The sequence below is a fragment of the Mastomys coucha genome, unplaced genomic scaffold, assembly GCF_008632895.1.
Source record: "Mastomys coucha isolate ucsf_1 unplaced genomic scaffold, UCSF_Mcou_1 pScaffold5, whole genome shotgun sequence".
NCBI classification, from domain to species: Eukaryota; Metazoa; Chordata; class Mammalia; order Rodentia; family Muridae; genus Mastomys; species Mastomys coucha.
In genome coordinates, this window is record NW_022196911.1 from 32,239,090 (window position 1) to 32,261,645 (window position 22,556).

Sequence of the window (22,556 nt, forward strand, 5' to 3'; positions counted from 1 at the left end):
TAAAATGTTTCAACACTTTTTTAAAACTACATAAATATAATCAATATCTACATGCTTATAACATGTATCTTTCTATGTTTCTACAATGTATCATATATGTAAAATATGTTCATAAATGATGTGTGCTTTAATACTTGAATTTTTATGAAAGTAGAATAAAATACTAAAACCAGTTCTTTTTAAGGCAGGGTCTTGCCGTTTTCAGGATTGGATGCGAATATCCCCAACAAAAGACAGAATTTCCTAACCCTTTTCTTTATACAAGCAGAAATATTTCTGGCCTGGAAATTATTTCTAGTTCCCTCAGGTGACTATACACCTTTCACAGAGATAATCCTTAATTTATTCTTTTGCAAAGAATGCTAATCCAACCATCTCATTTACTCCTTACTAAATATCTCATTCCCTAAATAAGCATGTATTTATTTCAGTTATCCCTGGAAAGGTAAGGCGATTTCTACTTCACTGTAGGATAAAGGGATCCACCCAGGACTAATCCTGGGTACCCGCTGGTGAGAGCTTCCTTGCTTGGGGAACAGCATTTCTGTCGTCCACTTGTTCACAGCTCAGTATGAGCAATCTTTGTCTATGTCCTTTTCTCTGGAGAATGCTTAAGGTTTGCTGAAGATCAAGGCATTTCCTCTCCATATTTGATTTGGTAGAATTTTGATAAATCTTATTGGACCTTGTAAACATTTGTTGAAAATAATTAGTGCTAAGTCATTTTTTAATTCTTTAAGTGTTTTTTTTTCCCCTGAAAAGCCATGGGATTTTCCTGAACCAGCTATAGCAGCTAGATTTTAAAGTGAGGATTCTGTCCAACTCCTTCCTAAATTCCCACCTATATGTTCTTATTAAAGTATATCTAAGTATATGTGTTAAAGATTTCTACACTTGACATTTCAAAACTACTACTTTAGAAGATCAATTTGATATAGTTACCAGGCACACATTCATAGCTATACAGGATTATTTTAATGGTTTATAAATTAAGTAGATGTTTATTCAATTCAGTTTTTTCAGAAGCACTTGATTCCAAATGCCTTACAACTCTCTTAGACAAGGGCTAGACCAACATCAAACCCACCTTGCTGAAGAGCCAGGCCTACAAATCAGAAAACTGCAGTACTTTATACAGTAAAATGCCCTCCTTACATCAGCTGCTCCTATTATGTTTAATCCCGGTTTGTTCAGAGAGAATCCTGAGACCAAATTACCTGTATTTTGAGAGAAGTCCAAAATAAATGGCCCCTCCTTTTTTCCTTGCAAAATTAAAAAAATTTCTAATTTATTGATTTATCATAACTCACTTGTACAAAGTCACTAATGTATTTCCTTAAGCCCAGCACTGATCAAATGCAGTCACTACCTGGGCTATATCCAACCTGACAACTCCAGTTCATAATCCCTGCTGTTGATGACTCTTCTACAAGTCACTTATTTCTTCTGTCTTGTGACTCCTCTGACATAATTTAAAACGAGGTTAGGGAGACCAGGCAAGGACAATTTTCTTGGTTGGTCTTCCCACAAGCATTCAATAGTACTCGAAATTAAATGCCCACCTGTCTGAAATTTCTATTCTGTTTACAAAGCTATTAGTTGGAAGTTTCTCCTTCCAGTTGATGTATCCCAGTTTCAGAAAAGCCAATTCAATTATCTCATTATGTGCCCAGTGTTCTGCGATCCCTTTTAGTTTGATATTATTTTCACTGCATGTTCATCCTGATTTATTTGTCTGTAGGAAATTTATATGCTCTTAGCTTTGACTTATTGTATTTATGACCCTAATGCTTGATTTGTGGTACATCTTTTCCATCTCTAAATTTAATTTGATTCTTGACAAAGAACTGAACAAAAACATGACAAACAATAGGCAGGGAAAAAAATTAGTTAAGAAGTTAGATTTTTTTTTTTTTTTGACCAAAGAGACTTCAATTGTGTTCAGCCAGAAACATCTACCTCATCCACCTTTGAATCCTCCCCAGTCCACTGAAAGTCAAGAACCTGGCAGCTCAGAACCCAGTGATCATCTACCCAGCCCAGTATCTCCCCAAAGGCCTAGAGATTACACTTCTAATAAGCAAGCTCTCCAGGCCCAAAGTAAAGCGTATACTTCGTTTTATTTATTGTATGTATTGAATGGAACCATTGCTTGATTGCTTCTCAGAGGATTAACAGATTTAAAAGAAACCTTAAAGGATGATCTCTCTCTCTCTCTCTCTCTCTCTCTCTCTCTCTCTCTCTCTCTCTCTCTCTCTCTCTCTCTAGAACACGTCTCAGGTTTATACAGTAAAATGAGCAGTATTAAAAGGAGATACACAGCTCACATCTTTAAACACCTTCTTCTACTTTAAAGTAACATGTATATTGCTTAATTTCTCAGTAGCTTCACATTTTAAAGTCATCCAGAGGGACAGGTACAGGGCATCAGTCCTTTCGCCTCTTCCTGTGTATCCAGACATGTGGCCATGCACAAGTTCTAATTTTGTTTCTGAGTCTATCAGAACTTTTATCAGCTATGAATTAGCCTTGTGATAATCATGTAGTTCATCCTCTGCTTAAAACATTTTAAACATTACAAGGTTTCTAAAGCTCCTATTAATAGACCTTCATAGAATTGGACCTGTCATTAAAATGGGATCATCCATTCATTCATGAATTTCATGACATGACTGCAGACCTGTGACATTTATTCCCATGTCCTTTAGTGTTTCGATCTATTTTTAGCCCACTCAATACATTTCTTTGTAAATGTTATTTTTGCAAATTTGTATAAGAAAAAAAGATTTAAAATGATTTTATTTGTCATCAAAGACCCTGAAATTTGTTCTCTTTTCTTGTGTGTGTGTGTGTGTGTGTGTGTGAAACTTTGTTTTAAGGGATTAAAATATGTTCTTTATGTTCCAGGGGAAAAATTCTTTGGTTTATTCTTTGACAGTTTTACATGTGTATGGATTCTATGTTAGTAGATTGTACTATTAATTACATGCCCTCTCCTTCCTCTGATGAAATTCCTTTTCTTCTCAGGAAGTTTCCATCCAATTTTCATACTATGTGTGTAGCTCTGTGTGTGTCTGTGTGTCCATGTCCGTGTGTGTGCCTGTGTATGTGTCCATCCATCTGTCCATGTGTGTCTGTGTGCATGTATGTATGTGTGCATGGGTGTGTCTTTGTGTGCCTGTGTGTCAGTGTGTTTGTGTCTATGTGTCTCTCTGTGTGTATATGCCTTTGTGTGTGTGTGTGTGTACCTGTATGTATCCTGCCCCTTATGTCAGTATTTCTTGTGTATGCATGGGCATGAGGTAATATACTGGAGTTACTTCTACTTGGGTTACTTTTCAGTGGGAAGAACACTGAAGGAAATGATACCTTTACCCTCAGCAAATATTAACGGTTAGTAGTTCCTGCAGAAAGGGGCAGAGCCTCATGTGCCCCTCTATGATCCATGTCATGAGAGTCTATGCCACAATTGCACTGTCTTTCCCAAGAGCAAAATTATGCATCTTTGTGATGTCTGTTACTAATAGAGAATGTTTGTGTCTGATTTACGGATCCTTCCGTAAAAGTCACTGTGACAGAGGGAGAAGAAGTGAACACAACTGATCATGAAATACAAAAGAAATGTTTGTGTGGTAGACAGAATAATAAAGTAGGGGTAGGAACTAAAGTTACAGGGTCTTATGTGTGCTCACTTAATGTACACTCGGGTATTGCAGTTCCTAGAAAGATAACTTCTTATTGTAAATGAATGAAGCACCTGAGCATGTGGTACTCTACTGAAGGCAGATGCTCTGCCTTCCACTACCAAGAGCACTGACAGGTTGATGCCCACATATCTACTCCATACAGCCTTCATGGGCTAAGAAGCAGCCTTTATGAAATAAAATAAAATCATGTCAACATTTCTATCTTTAAACTCAAAGTGTATTGTGAAAATTATCCGTCTCCATACTGGCACGTGAGGGAAATGGGTATTATTCTCATTTACTTCTGGCGTAAATGGAGGGGGGGCATGAATTTCTTACTGTTTTTACCAAATCTAGGTTAAGTTTTCATAATTTCAGAATTTGTATTATATAGACAAGTTCTTTCCCTTTCTTTTTTTCTTTTTTTTTCTCTCTAGATTTCCAATAAAGTAGCTATAACTGGTATTATGCTGAAGACAAAAGAAGGAGAGAAAGAATAGAAAGAAACCCCATGGATATTTTTTAAGTCTCCAAGGTGAAGAAACTGCCTTAGGGAGTCAGGAATACAGAGAGCAGATTTTCCAGTGTGTGTGGCACTGCATCTTTAAGGAGGCAATTAGTTATTCTTGTGTATTAGTGACTGTCCCATTTTCTCCACAACTCGGATGATGCAAAGAGCCTTCAAGAGGCCATATTTTAAGTGGGACATTTATTACTGAAAAAAAAAAATGTCTGACTCTAATTTAAAGTCCCTAGGAACGCCCTTTGTACAGATGTGGTCAGGTTTCACACAGTAAAACCTTACTGTTCTCAATTCTCATTGTCATTTCCAGCCAAGCCATCATTAGCTGCAAGCCAGAGTTAAAGTGCCTGATAGGAGACCCTGGACCTGAGGGTTTTATCTATTTAAAGCAATCCTGCTCAACCCGGCACAATGCTAGCTAGCTATAGACACAATAAGGAGCTGGGTGTAGAGGAAACTTTGTAGCATCTATACCTCAAAAATCTCACAATAAATAAGATTAGGGATGTTTGCAGTGTGTTTGGGACTACCTGTCAGGCTTTTCAGTGGGCTCTCTGGGCCTCAACAGCACATGGGAAACTCAATCAACACTCATCTAAGAAAGAATATTGACAAACTCAGATTCTTAGCACATGGTTTTAAAGGCTAGAGACACACTGGAAATCAAGAAAGGGAAGTAGGTTTCTAAAAAGCTGTCATGCCTCCTTAACTATGCTTAGCAAAATCATAATCGGGATACCGAATGAAGCCTCTAAATCAATATTGAAATATCTTTATACCTCCAGATCCTACCTTGCAAAGGAAATTGCAGATGTAGAAAGAACCCCCTAGAATAACTTCCTGGTCATGTATCTTTACAATCTAAAGGGGAACTTGGAGGGCTTCCTCCTCAAAGCACAGACTCTCATAACTTCGCTTTAAGAGAGGCATGCCTAAAAGAGTATTGATTTGGTTCTGAAGGACACTGTGTTTGTTATGGAGGAAGCCATTGCTGGGTATGCTGGGTACGAGTCTAAGAAATTAATGACGGCTTTGTGAGGGTCCATGCTGTGGTGTGGAAGCAGCGGGCCACTGTCAATCTATATGATAATACATTCCCAAACTTCATGAAGTCAGTGATGTGAAGAGCATTGATTTCTCTGTGAGCTAAGCAGAATGTGTCAGGGAGAAAAAGTGAGAAGTTTAGTGAAGTTAACAGCCCAGCCTGCACGTTTTCTTGCACCTCTTGTGTGTGTTGAAGACTTTATGCTACAACTTATATAATATTTTATTTTTCAGCCTAAATATGAGAAAATGGTGCATTATATATATATACTTAGAAGAGATGAAATAATTAAGATTCTTTGAAAGGGAAAAAACGGTTGTCTATATATTTTAAAATAATGTCACCTCACTTGAATACTTTAGATAGCTTTAGATACCTCGATACCTTTAGATTTTGCCAAGTGTACTCATCTTCTATGGAGCTGAATAGCATTGCCAAGTATATTTTTCTTGATTGCATTATAACTGGCATCAAAGGAAAAAGAAATCAAGATATTGTATCAAAGGATTTAGTTCCTATCAGTATTCAGGGACTTACAGAGACTTTCTTGAAGTTAAAAAAAAAAATGTTCAAATACCATGAATTCTAAAAGTGCTGGATCAAATACCATGCATTCCAATAATGATGGATAAAAGAGACTACTCTCTGTCTACTAAATACGTAATTACAAACATTTCCCACCCACAGCAGTTCTAGGTAATTCAAGGCAATCACTTTTTTATTTTTTAATATTCTGGTGTTTTTTACATGGCTTTAGCAGAAATCTCCTCTGATTGAGTTTTTAAGAGCTATGTATAAATAACTTAAGAGGGTGGACAGTCTATAAATATATACAAAAAGTACCATGTAGATAGTTAGTTCCCTGTATAGCTATGTGAATGACAGCCTTGGGAGATTTTCGCAACTGCCTTACTTAAAATATGTTGTGATTTCTTGGATTGCAGTGATTTTACCAGACAACTAAACTGCTTCCGTTTAAACACTATGTGACACCCTGAAGTTTAAAAGGGACATCAGTAAATGGGCTTCATGCATATCTTTGTGGAAACTTTCAAAAGTAATCTCTTAGTCAATAGGCCCCTCAGAGGGTTGAATATACCAAGTCTCTGAATTCTGTTAAACATTCGGAAGGAGTCAAGTACAAAATTTCCTGAGTGTTCATATTGATTAGCTACAGGAATGAAGCAGTAAGACCTATCATCTCACCTCCAACATAGAATAAATTATTTTGAAATTAAAAGTAAACTTCAGTGCAAACGAAATGAGATCTTTTCGAATATATGCGAATCACCCAGGAAATGGTATATTTCTGACACAGTCATCAGATTAAATGGTATTTAGCTATGCGTTTACATTCACAAAGAGCTGTTTGCCTAGAAATTCTTTTTCCTCTTTTCAGTGAAAGGCAGCACTTAAAGCTCCTTTAATATAAGTTTCTGAGATTTCACACAAACATTCTTAACTGATGTATTTGTAAACATTTTAATGGTAATTCTTTAAGCAAACAGTCAGTCTATTCATAACACACAGAACATTTGAGGTTTTCTTCAAAAGTCAGCTGTACCTAATTTGTCTTTTTCTTAAAAAACGTTTTTGACTAAACACAGTTCTGAGTCTCATAGAAATCCACAGGCAAACACCTTATCTCTTTAAGGACTCGTGCAGGCTTCCCAGTATTTGTTGTTTAATGATCAGAGTATTTAATTCTCAAGGTTTCATTAAAACTCACCTACATGTTGATGGATAGGCCACAGTGATTTGTGATGGAAGATTCGGGAAGCCATTAACCTATATAGGTACCAAGAGGGAAAGGAAACACAGAAGAGAAGCCTGCTTGGAGGACAAGACACTTCCTATTTGTCATTATTAAAGCCCAGATCATGGGCTCCAAATTTGATCTTCAATACGGATATGAGGCATTGCTGTCTGGAAATGAAAGGAGAAGATAAGATGGGGTTCTTCACAGAGCTTCAGGGGAAAGGGAAAAAAAAGACCAAAAAAGAACTAGGTTGCTATTCCGGGGAAGGGAAATCAATACTGAGACCTAGGAACATGGAGAAGAGGACATTTTCCAAGGACAGGTCAGAGTTTATCATGCTACCTCTTTTACGGTGTTATTTACTTGCTAATAAGACCAAATGACTACACCTGAACAGTGGGTTGCCATCAAAATGTGATTTAAAAGTTCTCATCTCCAGTGTGTATGCTAGAAGGTATCTCATTTGTTTTGCTCAGGCTGGAGAGACAAGGTCGATTTAAAAGCACAGCAAATGTATGGCTTTACTAAACGTCTTAGAAACCAACAAAAACAAGAAGAAACCCCAAGTCCCCAACAATGCAATGCATAGAGCATAATTTAAGAAACGGCCTACCATTGTCGTCATCCGATTTATTTTCATTGTCAGAATCAGTCAGAGTAAGGGCTGAGTTCTCGCGGCTGGACAAGCCAGAGCTGCGCCTGGATTTTATCCCTCGTCCCCACAGTCTGATGGCATGTTCTGGAGACATCCCTCCCTCGGTGTCCGAGTCTGCATCAGACCCAGTGCTCAGGGAGTAGCCCTGGTGGAGGATTCCCATGTCGGAACAGTAACCACTTCGGTGTGGGGAGGGCTCGCAGATTCCCAATTCTGCCAGGGTGAAGTTAGTCCCTAGAATGACAGCAACAGAGAGAAGGTTACATTGTGGGAATGCTGGGCAAGCTTGAGGTGCGTCCCACAAATCCAAGAGGTGCATTTGACTCTCTATAATACATAGATACAGGCCATGGACATTGGCCGTGGGGGTACTCAGTGGACATTGGGATACGTCAGAAATAAACAAAAGCGTGCATTTCTTCAACACAATCTCAGACTTCCTTTCAGAGATCTGCTGTCATCTTATCCCACAGTAAACCACAAAAGCACCTCACTCACTGCAATTTATATATACCAAATATTTACTTGTGTATATTTTATTTGGGAAATTTTGTTTGTATTGAAAACTCATAATTTTTAGAGATAATATTATTGAAGTTTACTTTATCGATAAGTAAACTAAAACCAGAGAATTCAGTCCTATTGCTGGGTTTAATGATCTGGGTTACTATTTCTTATTTCTTTATCTAGTTTATGACCATGGAGCAAAGTGAAGAAATGTATTTCTGTAGTATTGGTAGAGAAAATCTTGTAAGTAACCATCATAGGGTATAGGAGGGAGTTAATTTCCACACATACCTTTCCCCATTATTCATTACTGGAAACTTGTGACTTTCTAAAATAATCCACATATATGGCACCATTTTTAGCTTTCATGCTAAAGAACATCAGCTATTTTAAGTACTTAGCATGCTTCTAATTTGCAATAGACACATGCACTTTAAAAATATTATTTATTTATTTATTTTTATTTATATGAGTACACTGTAGCTATCTTCAGAAACACACCAGAAGAGTGTGCATTGGATCCCATTACAGATGGTTGTGAGCCACTATGTGGTTGCTGGGAATTGAACTCAGGACTTCTGGAAGAGCAGTCAGTGCTCTTAACCGCTGAACCATCTCTCCAGCCCAACACATGCACTTTTATTCTGAATTTTGACTTTTCTTTCTTCACTGCCCAATGTTCTTCCAACAGGTATTTCTGACTGAGAAAAGCAATGAAACCTTATTCCCTGGAGAGTTAACCGAGTACAAATTCCTGCCACATGGGGGAATGGATCCACTGTCCATGAGGTGGAAGTCCTTACTTACAGGGCTGAGCATTGCAATATTCTCTAAGGGCAGTGTGTCAGCTGCTGAGAAACTCTCTGCCCAGTGTTTGTCATTCCAGTTTTCACGGCTCCCCCATGCCCCCAGAGATGAGTTAGTCCCCTGTCACTGGATGCTAACACACACTTGAGTTTCTTGTCTAGGAAGGGGAAGGTGCGGGCTTCATATACATCCATGTTCTGGGTTACAAGAACCTTCTCTCTGTTGTTGCATTGCATGAACTGTAACAACTGGAAATTGTTGCTTCATATCGGCCCTGTCCCATCTTGTCTTCAGTTAGAGGAATGTATTTCTTCCTGTTCCCTGAATGAATGAAAACAACCGGTACTCACAAGCTACCTCTTTTTAATTCCACGGGTGATTATATGTAACAATCTGTTCTCATCTTTAAATAGAGCATGTATTAAGGCAACTTTGCTTATAATTTTCCTTCCTTCTGTTATTTAGTCTGAGGTTCGAGAGCCCTGAAGGGAAAGAAGCAGTTATCCCAGAAAACGATGCCTGGACTTAGAGCAGTTCCTCTACCCTGTAGTCTTAGGAAGCCTCTGGAGAAAAACACAGAGGAAAAATCATGACACCCCCTCTGTTTATAAAAACATTATCAGAAAACAAAATTTAAATTATCCTGTCTTAACCTACAACAAACTTAAAGTCTCAGTGGTCAGGTACAAATTTCATAAGATTTAAAGTAGCTATAAATGGTAACAAAGAAAAAGTAGTTTTAAAGGCTTCAGCTACAAGTTGGAAGCTCCTGGGCTACAAATGAGCACCAGTGCAGACAATTGCATGTGCCGTAATCGATTTAAAGGAAAAGAAGCATTCAAGTAACTCCATAATATATTAGGAGTACTGAAGATTGGACCCTGTCTTAGTCAGGGTTTCTATTCCTGCACAAACATCATGACCAAGAAGCAAGTGGGGAGGAAAGGGTTTATTCAGCTTACTTCCACATTGCTGTTTATCACCAAAGGAAGTCAGGACTGGAACTCAAGCAGGTCAGGAAGCAGGAGCTGATGCAGAGGCCATGGAGGGATATTGCTGCTGGCTTGTTCAGCCTGCTCTCTTATAGAACCCAAGACTTCCAGCCCAGGGATGGCACCACCCACAAGGGTCCCTACCCCCTTGATCACTAATTGAGAAAATGACCCACAGCTGGGTCTCATGGAGGCACTTCCCCAACTGAAGCTCCCTTCTCTGTGATAACTCCAGCCTGTGTCAAGTTGACACACAAAATCAGCCAGTACAGACTCTAAAAGGGAAATGATTCACTGAAGAAACTACCCCATAGAGAAATAGTCTTCCCCAAAGAAGACCACACCAATTGGTTGTTCAATACCGAATGGTCAGCCCTAAAATGATGTGTACAAGGAACATTATGCAAGCAGAGTAAGTTACATTTAGGAATATATATGTATTTACATATATGCATGTAACATCAGTAACAAGAAAAAAAAGACATGAATTTGAAAGAGATAAAAGGGGGGTTTGTGGAAGGGTTTGAAGAGAAAAATTGGAAGGGAAGAGTTAATAATTGAATTAATATTAAAAATTATAAGAAAAAGCCAACAAAATAGTTACATCCTAAACTTCTATTTGAAGACTATCTTTTCTCTCCAATGCCAGTTTCTACACAATTCCTAGATTGTTACCTGTCTATTTACCATTAACACACAAACAGAAGCAGAGACAAGTTCTGGGCCAAGCCTCCCTTAGGACTCCTGATTTACCTCATCAAGCTGGTGAGTCACAACACTGTAGAAGGGAAAAGCAACAATAACAAAACAAACTAGATTTATCATTTATTAAATCACTCAACAAGGGCTTATTGTTCCTTATGTTACAGTAGACATTGTTAGAATGGAGTTCTTTGACATTTACAGTCTAATTGGGAATGAGACATTAATCAAAGGATATATAAAAATGCAATCTATGCAGTAATAAATACCCCACAGAGGAAGGACAGAGAACCACGAAAGGTCACCGAGGTCCGATTCTTCCTACCAATACAGCTTGTTTGCCAGGTGCTCATGGTAAGTGGAGTGAATGCATGGAGAGATAAGCATCTCTCTACTGAGAAATTATCATGGCTTCTTTAGCCTGCTCTGAGCATGCCCACTTTCTGTACATTGCTCTGTATGAGTTGACGTTAGACAACCAATGTTTTATGTCATTCATCATACAACTGGCAAACCCACACACGTCTGCTCAGAACTAAAAGGGCTGCCTGGGAGATGATCAGAGTAATATAATCTCCTTGTTTTGTATTGCTTTGCTCAGTGATGGAAGGCTGATTTCACTCTAATTCACCTCGTGTCTATGTAGTTATTAAGCTCCATGGCAGGTTTGAATGGAAGAAAAACCAGACATTTTGTGATTTTCCAAACAAAGTTTTCTGGTGGGAACCACTTCCTCCTTCATTCTTTGTTTACAACCTTATAGAGAGAGTAGAGGTACACAAGCTCCATATTCAAAGAACACATGTTTGCCTACATTTGCCTCCAGCTTTCCAAATGTTCCCGATGAAACCAGGTATGCAGATCATTTAATTTAATTTAATTTCATCTCTCTCTCTCTTTCTCTCTCTTTCTCATACACACACACACATTTCATAGTTTTATTGCTAAATTGACTATTGTGTTACCCATATAACAGAAGACTAGATTAGATTCAATATTTTTACAGGTGAATACTCAAGCAGAAAATATGATATTTACATTTGACATTTGGTAAAATTTAAAATACATGGAGAAATATGATCTAAAACCTATTATGTCATTAAGGCAAGGGAGTACTAAGTCTTTTAAATAACGTTTTTAGTGAGATGTTTGGGCCTTTTGTTGCACTTTTTGTGAACACTATCTCAGTTTCTAACCTGGATCTTCTTCACAACACCTTGAGAAAAAAAAATCTCACGGCAGGTATCCATAGCTGTTCTTTGACCCACCAATTATATCCAAGGATGCAAGCTAGAAAAAAGATATGTCCATGCATTATGACCATGGATTATTTTCTAAGTTTTCACCAACTTCTCACACTTCAAAATAACCTTTAACAAGGAGAAGCACATGTTTAGCTAAGTCAGAATTATCATGCCATGGTAATAGCAGAATATACAAATAGCACTGAAAATGTCAGCATTGGAACAGATTTTCAACTATGAGGGGCAAGAACATAAATGTTGTCTGGAGGAATGGGCTATGCAAGGCAGTAGAATATGCTTATCATTTAAATGCTATAGTCTTAAGACTTAGAATAAAGTTACCTAAACAAATAGAGCTGTTGTCCCATTAGAACTTTCCCTAATGGCCAGTTATAAAATTGGTTTCTATCCACCCATGTTCATTTACTGTGTCTCCTCACATATCCATAGATACATCATTAGTTGTATATGCTAATGTCAGAGAAGAAGACTATGCCAGTGAGAAATTAATGTCATGAAGCTTGGAAAAGTGAAGGCTTTCATAAAGTCAATAAATGTAACGATAAGAAAACGCTGGACTTCAGCGAAGACCAGGAAACCAAAATAAACCCAAATTAACAAGAACAATCAGAAATAGTATGGTTAGGGTGTTTGTGGCAACTTTCAAAGTGAATTCAGCAGCTTCTGGCTCTGGACCTAGATGAAAAAAAAAAAAAAAACATTTCTCTCCGCTGTCTCCATTATGGACAGATGCAGTTCCTAGACATTACATAGAAAGCTATATGCTAGGGTTTGAAAATTGAAATGGGAGGCTTATGTGTTAAAAGGCTGCTTTCTGGTTGTTGGCAGTACTGAAAGTGATCAGATACTAAAGGTTCTTAGCTTATCAACTGATACTCCAGTAATTACTTTCTATTGAATGGCTTACTAGGATGTAGTGCCTCAGTGGAAGAAGTAGTAACTAGACAGCATGACTTTAAAGGGTACATCTTGTCCTCTGACCTTTCCCCTTAATCCTGCTCTTCCCACCCCTTCCCTCTCCGTGTCCGATCTCCGTGAAGTCAGGAACATTTTCTTCAACACTCACTTCTACCACGATGTTCTGCCTTTTTACAGGCCCAGAAACAATAATCGAACCAGTCATAGACCAAAACCTCTAAAATCCTGTGTCCATGCAGATCTTTCCTTGGTTAAACCATTTTTCTTGGGCCTTTTATCACAACAGAAAACTGACTAATCCAACACATAACGATCCCAAAAGGGGAAACGAAGAGCAGAGACCGATCAATTTGCTTAGATCTGAGGTACTCCAAAGTAGTTCAGTTCCCTGGGGTTTCATTTCCCCTCATGCACCACAGACCTGGCAGTGTAGAAACGTAGAAGCTGCAGACACCAGGAGAAACAGACAGAAGAAAGCCACAGATGCAGATTCGTGCTGTCATACCTTTCTGCCTCCACATACACAGCATGGCGCAATCAGAAACGAGTGTGAGGCAGAACAGCTCAGCATGGTGGTGCTGGGAAAGCCACAAAGGGAATCCAGTACTCTCTCCATAACTTTCCTGTTGCCTCCTAGTGTGTGGTATGTGCTTGTATATGTACATGAGTATTTGTGCCCATGTATGTGTGTGCCTGTATATATATATATATGTATGTATATATACACACACATATACATATACACACATATATACATATGTGTATACATATAAATATATATGCATGCATGTGTGTATGTATGTGTACATGTATGTTTGTGTGTGTATGTGCATGTGCATTTGCATGTGTGTTAAGTTACCATTGCAGTCAGAAGTTTTGTAGGAAAATAACAGCAGGCTTCCCTTGCTTCCTTCGCTAACCATTTTGATATCTACAGAGGCCAAGAAAGGAGTTTGAAGATCCAGATTTTAGCCTGCAGTGGTGAAATAACCCTTTCTTGCTCCACTCTCAACTTATGCCTTAGAGGGAAGCTAAGACAGCCACCTCCATTTGCCAGCCAACCTTTTCCCACAGGCTTAGGGCTTGAGGAGTTCCACTTAAGCAAGATCAAATTTATAATATGGTATCTTAATGAACCAGCATAGCATATAGTAAAAAAGAAATACTAATAAGAAGAACCAGAAAGAAATGAATGATGAATGATAATTGCTTACATAAAAGGTTAATATGAAGCTCCTAGAAAAATTAATACATTTATAAAATGTTTTTCACTAAATTGAAGACTTTCTATGTAAAGGATAAAAATAAAGCAGGGACACAATCATGTCATACTAAATCCACATGCACCAATTTTAACCACTTTTTTTTTTTTTAAAAAAAGTGTGTTGGAGATTAGGGATGTTAAATAATATATAACATAAGCTAAAATATACTCCACATCATTATTGATTTATTTTGACTGACTGGTTGATTGATTTAGACAAGTTTCGTGTAATCTGAGCTGAGCACAAATTTAAGCTCCTTGTGCCTCTCCCTCCCACATGTGGGGTCAGGGGAGTACTATGTGCAGTTTTATTTATTTCACTTGAATAAATTATGTTTACTACTTAACACGGACTATTGGTTCTTCTAGATGTTAATTCCATCTTAAGTAGAATTTTCTGTGATTGTTTATCTTAAAACAAAGAGAATCTCATGTAAATAAACATGGGTCACTTCTCTTCAGCAAATGTTACAGTCCACATTTCAAATACAGGAATAAACATGGACTCTAAAGTATTCTAGGAAGGTTTTAAGAAAAAGATCAAAACTGTAATGTTGTAATTCTTTTTAATCATAGTAATAGGGGTAATTTACCCTGATACCATATTTATTACCAGACAGTAAGAAAAATATGGCAATTATAAGTGATAAAATATAATTTTACTCCTTTCTGATTAATCAAAATGAATTGCCAATTTTTTACTTTGTTTCATAAATAATATTTAAATATGAGATATTGTAGCTATGCATGAGTTATAGAAAATAATCAGTATAAATCAATTACCAACATTGTATGAAACATTGTGCTCATACAAATCTAAACAGCTACGCATTTGTGTTTGTAGTGATGGTGATTTTGAAAGATACTGAAGAAACTGCTTATGAATTCTAATGTTGTATGCTTGCATATACTAAAATTCTTCTTGTAAACCCTCTCTTAATGCCCTTCTAAAGTTCACACATTCAGGTATTTTCCCAAATGTTGACAAAACTGGTCACCCAAATCCCATGGCTTAAAGCAAAGAGAAGGTGTTTTTGCATTCTTTATCAGATAAAAAAAAATTTAAGCCAAATATTTATATTTCAAAAACACACCCCAAAACCTGCTATTTTGTTTCACTTGTAATGCCTGAAAGACTTGGGCTTTGCTGCTTCTAAATTGTGAACTAATTGCCTTAAACTTTATAACTATCTACGTAATTCCAGCTTTTATAATTTGTAGCTGGGCTCATTCTAACAGTCTGAATCAAAGCAGACCAGAACGGCTAGAGTTTTCCTAGTGGGTGGAACTCTCAAAGAGAACAGTATGCTGCTCTAAGGTGGTGGCATTTCCACGCTCCCACCTGAGCCACACCCAATTTGGAAACCCCAATAAACAGTTACAGTCAAAGGTCGTGTTGAACGAGTGGTATTTCATAACTAGAAACAAAATGCCCAGGACTAGCTAGGATTCCTGCCGATGAAAACTTCCAGATTGAAACTCCAGTGCTGTGCTTAACTCAGTATCGGTTACCTCCCCTGCATGAGGCTAGAGTGAATGTATGCATTCATCTAAACATGTAGGCCATTCCCATCAGAGAAGCTGTGTGAGACAAAAGAAGGGAAATTGGAGAATATGAGTTAGCCAGGATGGTCTGGGTGTTCTGTGTTTGACAGCTGCTACTAGATCAGTTACATGTTGCAAGGGTTACGTAATACTGTTGGCATGGTCCTAAATACGTTAGCGTGTAGTTTTCCAATTAAAAAGGACATTGGTTCTGTAAAATAGTCAGTAAACAGAGCCTGGAATTAAAAGTGGGGAGTTGGAATTGTCTGTTTTAAAAATATTTGTTAACTGTAACAGCCTCAAAATTACTTACTCAGTTGAATCTCTAGTCACTTATTTATACTACATACCTAAAACAAAGCCTACCTTCACAGTAGAATGCCGAATTACATTGTGTAAGCAAGAATGGTTACGGCATTGTCATTGGATAACTAAAAGCTGTGTGTCTGTTATAATGACCTTTTGGATGACGAAGAGTTCCTTTATATGTTCCTTTATCAAAAAGTTACCAACACAATTTTTTTTTCTTGCATTGGCTTAAAAAGTATTCAACAAATGAGAAGGTAGCCATTTTGTCCGTTTCTAGTGATTTTCACAAACCATCCATGTTACTTTTGACTTTGGCAGATTGCTTTCCCCACCTTGGTAGAATGCTTCTTATGTTATGGGTCTTATTGCTTTTTGTTCCTTCCTTCTTTTCACTGGATTTGGTCCACTGATAGTTTCTTTTCTCTTACAACTAAGAAATATTCCCCCTTTCTAATAATAATCTGGTTTTCTGTGTGTTTCTTAGTTTGTTAATCTATGCCTTTAGCTATAGAAATTATCCTACTGAGTCCATTCAGGTTGTATCTTATGAATCTCAAACTGCATGCAGTATGTATTTATGTTCAACAGCGCTGTAGTTTTATAACAACTGGTTCAACATTTATGTATACGTAAACATGTATTTTGGTAGATTCTCATTATGCAGTCCCGGCTGGCCTTGAACTCACAAAGATCCGCATATCTCTGTATTCTCAGTAAGGATTAAAGGCTTGTGGCACCATGGTGACCCCAGTTTATATGATTTTACTCAGCCACCACTAACTTGTCATTTGTTTGCGTCATGGAAGCACACACCTTGGTATTCTCCCTGTGCTTCCCTCTAGAGTATATTAAGATATCCTTCCCATCCATCTACAGCTCTCCCATAGGAACTTTCACATTCAACATCATGCCATATTTCTGTTGGCTAGAAAATTGCATCAGTGTATAATAGCTAGTGATCAAAGGACATTAAGGTAACTTAAGTTTTATAATACCATGTTTTATAGGGCATTGAAACTCTTCTGTTTTGATGATGGTTTTCCTTAATGAATTTCCTGATAGGTCTTTATTTATAACATTAATTCAGCTTTTATTATTCATTTTCTAAATTTATATATATATTTATCTATCTCTAATTTCTCTGCATTTTATTTGTTCATCTTTTGGGGGTTCCTGTGGTGCAAATATGAACCTCTGATCTGAGAATTAGCATACCTTTATCCGTTATATAAGCATGCAAAACAGTAACTGACACTTTTGTTTGCTGCCCTGTTCCACCAGTGACTGAGCAGAGAAAAACCTGAAATTGTAGACGCCACTCTTAATTATCATCATTTTGTTTTTATTATTATACTGCTCTTTTTTCCACATCCTTCTCTTCACCTTTTACCTTTGCTCTTGGTACATAAAATTTTATGTCTCTAGGACCAACTGATTCATTTGTCAACTTGAAATGTTCATTTTTATTTCTATTTTAGTGTTGGTTTTTATTGAGCCTCACACGCAAAAGAGTGAAGCCAGCATTCATACTTTGGCTATAAACAATAAACCTTCCACAGATATATTTCCATTGGTTAGCTTCCAAATTTCCATGTGTTTTCCTATGTAACCTGCCTTTTGAAGCTGGCCCATAACTAGCTAGTTCTTGATATTTAAGACTTTCAAACTGGTGTGATAGTTTGCTTGTATTTATTGTAGTCGCCAATATTTTTGTAAGGCCAAAATTAGGTTTATTATTATTATATTTTACCTTTTCCTATTATTTATAGTTCTTTTCATAGTTTCTTGTGGGTTAATATATTTTTATAAAATTTCATTGCTATTTTTCTGTTGGCTTTCTGGCTATCCTCTTACACATGTGAAAGTGCTGCTCTAGGGATTATAACATGTGCAGTATTTTATTCCACTTACAATTATCTTACTACTCAAATGATGCTAATCCTGTCTCTCCGAATCTGTGAATTCATAGTTGCAAAGTTTCTCAGCCATTGGCTTTCTTACATATTCTTGCACTTGTACTCTGTTCTCTGCATTAATTAGTTTCCATGCTGTCCCTCTCTCAGGGGCTGCTAGGATTTAACCTTTTCTCTCTGTGTACTATATCTTTCTAATTTCTTCTTATTTTCCAGTTGACTAATTTTTCCCTTTGTGCTCCTGCATCCATATTTTCTATACAGACTAAATAACTTTTTGTTAATTTTAATGGTTTTTATTTCATTTGTAAAATTCATATGACTCTGCTATATTGATCAGATTATTTTCCATTATAAGAGGTAATCATTTGCATCTTATACACTGCACTATTTTATGACTTTAAAGGTCAAAATCAACTATTTATTGCTTCTCTCATTTTTAATGTTAAGGGTTTAAGTTCCTATAGTCTTATTTTGAATCTTAGTGCACACTAGCTCATTTTAATTTTCAAAATCATGTGAACAGAGACATACTTTGAATTTGCTTGTGGCCAAGCCATGTGGTCCTGTTGCCACTGACCATATTTTAGTTTATTTTGTGACCATAGGCATCTCTGTTTTATAAATTCTTCTAACCCTCAGCTCAAGGGCCAGACTTTCAGTGTCATTCTTGTGGTGGCCTGGTATCTCAGTGGAAGCCTACTGTTAGCTTGCAGTTCAGTCCTCAGACTTTTATTTATTTTTATTTTGCTACTATTATTAAAATGTTACTTTATTTTAATTTGTGTGGGTGGGTGGGTGTCTGTGTGTCTGTATGTCTCTGTGTGTGAATGCCATTGTATACAGGGGTCCTAGAGCTGGAATTACAAGCAGTGTGTGAGCCAACTTCTACAGGTATTAAAAACAGGAAACAGTGCTTGCAAGAGCTGCAAGCATTCTTAACCACTAAGCTAACTTTTTAGTCTCACTTCTCAGAGATTTTTTTTTAATCACATCTCAGTATTTTATTTTCAAAACAAGATTGTTGAAGGCTTAAACATGTATAAAACCAACAATTCTAATGATCGTAGTTTTGCTACTGAGGGCATAGTCAGTCTCAGGTGTTACATTACATGCAATGTGTATGTGTGTGTGTGTGTGTGTGTGTAAAACAAATATATCTTTTTGGAAGGAATTAGCCTCTACAGTAGGCTGTACAGTGTGCAAGTCTTTTTTAATATAATATTTTTATGGATTATTTGGGAATTTCACATAATGTACTCTGATCTCCCTTACTTCCTAGACCTTTTACATCCACTATTTGCCCCAATGCTTGTGCCCCACATCACCAGTAAAAATAAATAAGTAAATAAATAAATAAATAAATAAAACAAGTCCAATTTGTCTTATCTATGTAGTCACTGGAGCATGGTCAAATCAGTGTCCACCCCCTTAAGGAAAGCTGGGTCCTTCCCCATCTTCACCCTGCCAGAAGCTGTCTCTTGTGGAGAGCTGCACTCTAGCATCCTTATCACAATTTTAAAGAGTTCTCTTCCAGTGTCCTGTTTAGGTTCTTACTTCCTTTATGCAGGGTGGAGGATTTTAAGATTTTTAAATTCAGCTTTTTATTTATTTGATTTTATTTAGCTGTCTTTTATTATGGAGACTACTTGGCACCAAACTGTTTATTATTATACTTCAACCTTAACACTTATAAAATGGAAGAATAGTTGATTGGAATGTGCAGGCATTTTGTACCATAAACACATATATAAATTAAGAGCAGCCTTGAATAAAAAAAGTCAGTTTATCTTACATATCAAAAGCCAAGGTATCTTGCCTATTACTATTATTAATATTATTGCTACTGTTTTATTTTGTAAGTATAAAACTATAAAGTGGCAATCAATAACATGGAATTCCTTTGTCAAATTTATTCTATCATAACCTAAAGCAAACCAAGCTCCAATTAATCTGCATACATTTCAAAGTGTTTAATGTTTATTTTGTCATGTTTTATAATAGCCTCTCTTCTTGGTGTAATACAAAGAATATTTGATATCTCAGGAGAGAAGCTACCAACATTACATGAAATTTTAACAAAGGCAAATGACATTTGCATTCTCTGCATTTACCTAGGTCCCTATTTCCATTATGCACTTGATGTTTTGAAAACATTTTGACTTTCTCATCAGTGAAGGATTATTCTAGATCTCAAGAGTTAATTACCTCCTCTACAATCTGACGTCTAGTGAGATGGATGATCACGTTCTCTCGCCAGGTGAATATATGGCAGATATTTTACTTCAGCAGCTAATCAGACTTCGTGTTGCGATGGCAAATATTTGGGAGGGAATGCTAATGGTATACGTTCTTGTTTATAAAACAATTCCTTTAACTCAGCTACGGCATCGCCAAGTACTGCACGGGTTTGAGGAGTTGTCTCAAACCATGTAAAGCATCCAGCAGTAGAGTTTATAGAAAATGGCAAGACCATAGCTTCCCACTGACTGCTAGCTTCCATTTAACTGGAGAATAATTGAAGCTGAGTTCAGAGATTCCCTTTGCTTCCTCTCCCACCTTGCTTCCTGTGTTTCAAACACATGTCGTAGGGTACAAATCCATGTAAAGCCTTAATTACAATTAGCATCTGGCAGCTGTTGACTTACAGAGAGTTGTTGAGTCACACTAAACTAGAGTCAAATAAAAAAAAAAAAGGAATTCAGGAATAGAAAGCAGAAGCTACCCAAATAGGGTAAAAAGGAAAATAAGCCCATGTCATCACAGCTGAAGGACAACACCATCAGTACAGCCACCCCCACAGTGTGAGTGACAATGGAGCTAATGGTTTAAAACAATCCCAGAGCCTAATTCTCCCTAAAAAAGACCAACATTTTCACTGTGGTCAGTGCCATGAAGCAAAGATTCTGACATCCACTTCTGTAAGTTTGTTACTGGTGTCCTCTCTTATTTCCTAGATAAATGCTTCAGGAGGAATTGGCATGTACAGAGGTGTCAATGGATACCTTTTTAATAGAAAAAAAGATTCTGATGTTGTCTGCTAAGATGATGGTACCAAATCAGATGTGTTAAACAATTTCATTTATAATTATATTGCTTATCACAGTAGTCTATTAGAAAGAAAAGTGACCTGGAAAAACAAAGTGGACCAAAGAATGACAGACCTTTCATAAGGCCCACAATTTCTTATAAAACAGCAGAAAATAATTAACATAATATCTTGGTCTTTCTTAAAACAAACACATCTCAGATTATAAATGGTGAGTTATAAAACACAATTGAGGAAATACAAGGAGAGCAACAAGTTATTTATCAAAATATGGATGGTAGTATGGCAAATTGGATGGGAAATTGCATGTCAATTTCTTACAATTATCTGGGGTGACAGAGGAAAAATGAGACTATGGAAACCATGGAGAGAAAAAGAGTCTGCATGTATTAGAGGAGCAGTTGTCACTTGCGTGTGGTGAGCTTTGTTGACTTGCTCTTCTGTCCTTCTGCTTCATGCTTTCAAAATGACACCAGTTAACGTGTGTGTGTGTGTGTGTGTGTGTGTGTGTGTGTGTGTGTGCATGTGTGCACAAGTTCATGAGGGGATGCAGATATGTGTACACATAGAGTTCAGAGAACGACCTCTGCTGTCCTTCATCAGGCATCAGCCACTGCTTTTAAGACAGGATCTGTTATCAGTCCTGTTATCACTCACCAAATAAACTAAGCTGGCTGTTTAGCCAGCCCCAAGGACTTAACTTTTTTCTCCCTCTCAGTCCAGGATTACAGGCACACATCACCAGGCTAAGCTCTAAAGATTACACTAGTTTAGACAACTAAAATTGATATGTTTAGATGAGTCTATAGCATACTTTAAACATACCTGTGGTATAATTTTTCTAGGATGCCACATTCCTTATCTGGTCCACCCTTGGAATTTTCATGATCATATATTGAATTAAACTCCAGAGGAAATCATGCTTGTATCTTTTTAAAGTTCCAGCCTGTCTAGAATGATGTTGTAAAACAAAGATATCTATTTCATTAAGATGACCACACTGGTGGGACATCCCTTTATTTTTCTCTTTAGGGGTGTGAGGATGTGTCTGTGCAGCTTCAAGACTAACCTCAAATTTCTGCTCCAGTAGATATTGTGTACAATTGACCCAACCCTTTCATCCTTCTCTTCAGTCCCACTCATCTATTAAAAAACAAAAACAAAAAAATGAAAAAACAAACAAACAAAAAAACCTTGAATAGCAGGCATGGTGGCATACCTTTGTAATCCCAGCAAACAGAAGACAGGGCAAAAAGAACCAGAGTTTAAGAAGGTACTTGGCTATATAGTGAGTTCAAGGCCAGTCTGGGTCACATGACCCTCCTCAAAATACTACGACTACCACCACCACTATCAACAACAGCTTTAATAGTACCTGCATTCATGCACTGTGTAAATATGTTTTCTGTACAGCTAAAACATCTAGCATCATTGCACTTAGAATATCATGGGTGGCAGGGGTTGTTTTAGAATAGAATGCCAAGAAGGATATAGAGAAGAAAGGACAGCAGCAACAGTGATGGAGAGGTATAGGCCCTCATTCTGTAATCAGTGTACATTCATAAGGCACGCTGATAGTTCACCCTCCATCACATAAATGACTATGAGCAGAAAGAC

The 22,556-nt window shown here is 37.2% G+C and overlaps 1 protein-coding gene across 10 annotated transcripts in view; it reads right to left on the reverse strand.

Annotated features, from left to right (window-relative positions):
- Nucleotides 1-22,556, reverse strand: part of Tenm2 (teneurin transmembrane protein 2) — a 1,239,808-nt gene that overhangs the window by 860,270 nt on the left and 356,982 nt on the right. For all 10 annotated transcript variants that reach the window (XM_031353724.1, XM_031353722.1, XM_031353721.1 and 7 more), the window contains exon 4: nucleotides 7,627-7,902. In XM_031353724.1, the coding sequence (XP_031209584.1) occupies nucleotides 7,627-7,902 (276 nt within the window). The remainder of the gene's footprint in view (nucleotides 1-7,626; nucleotides 7,903-22,556) is intronic.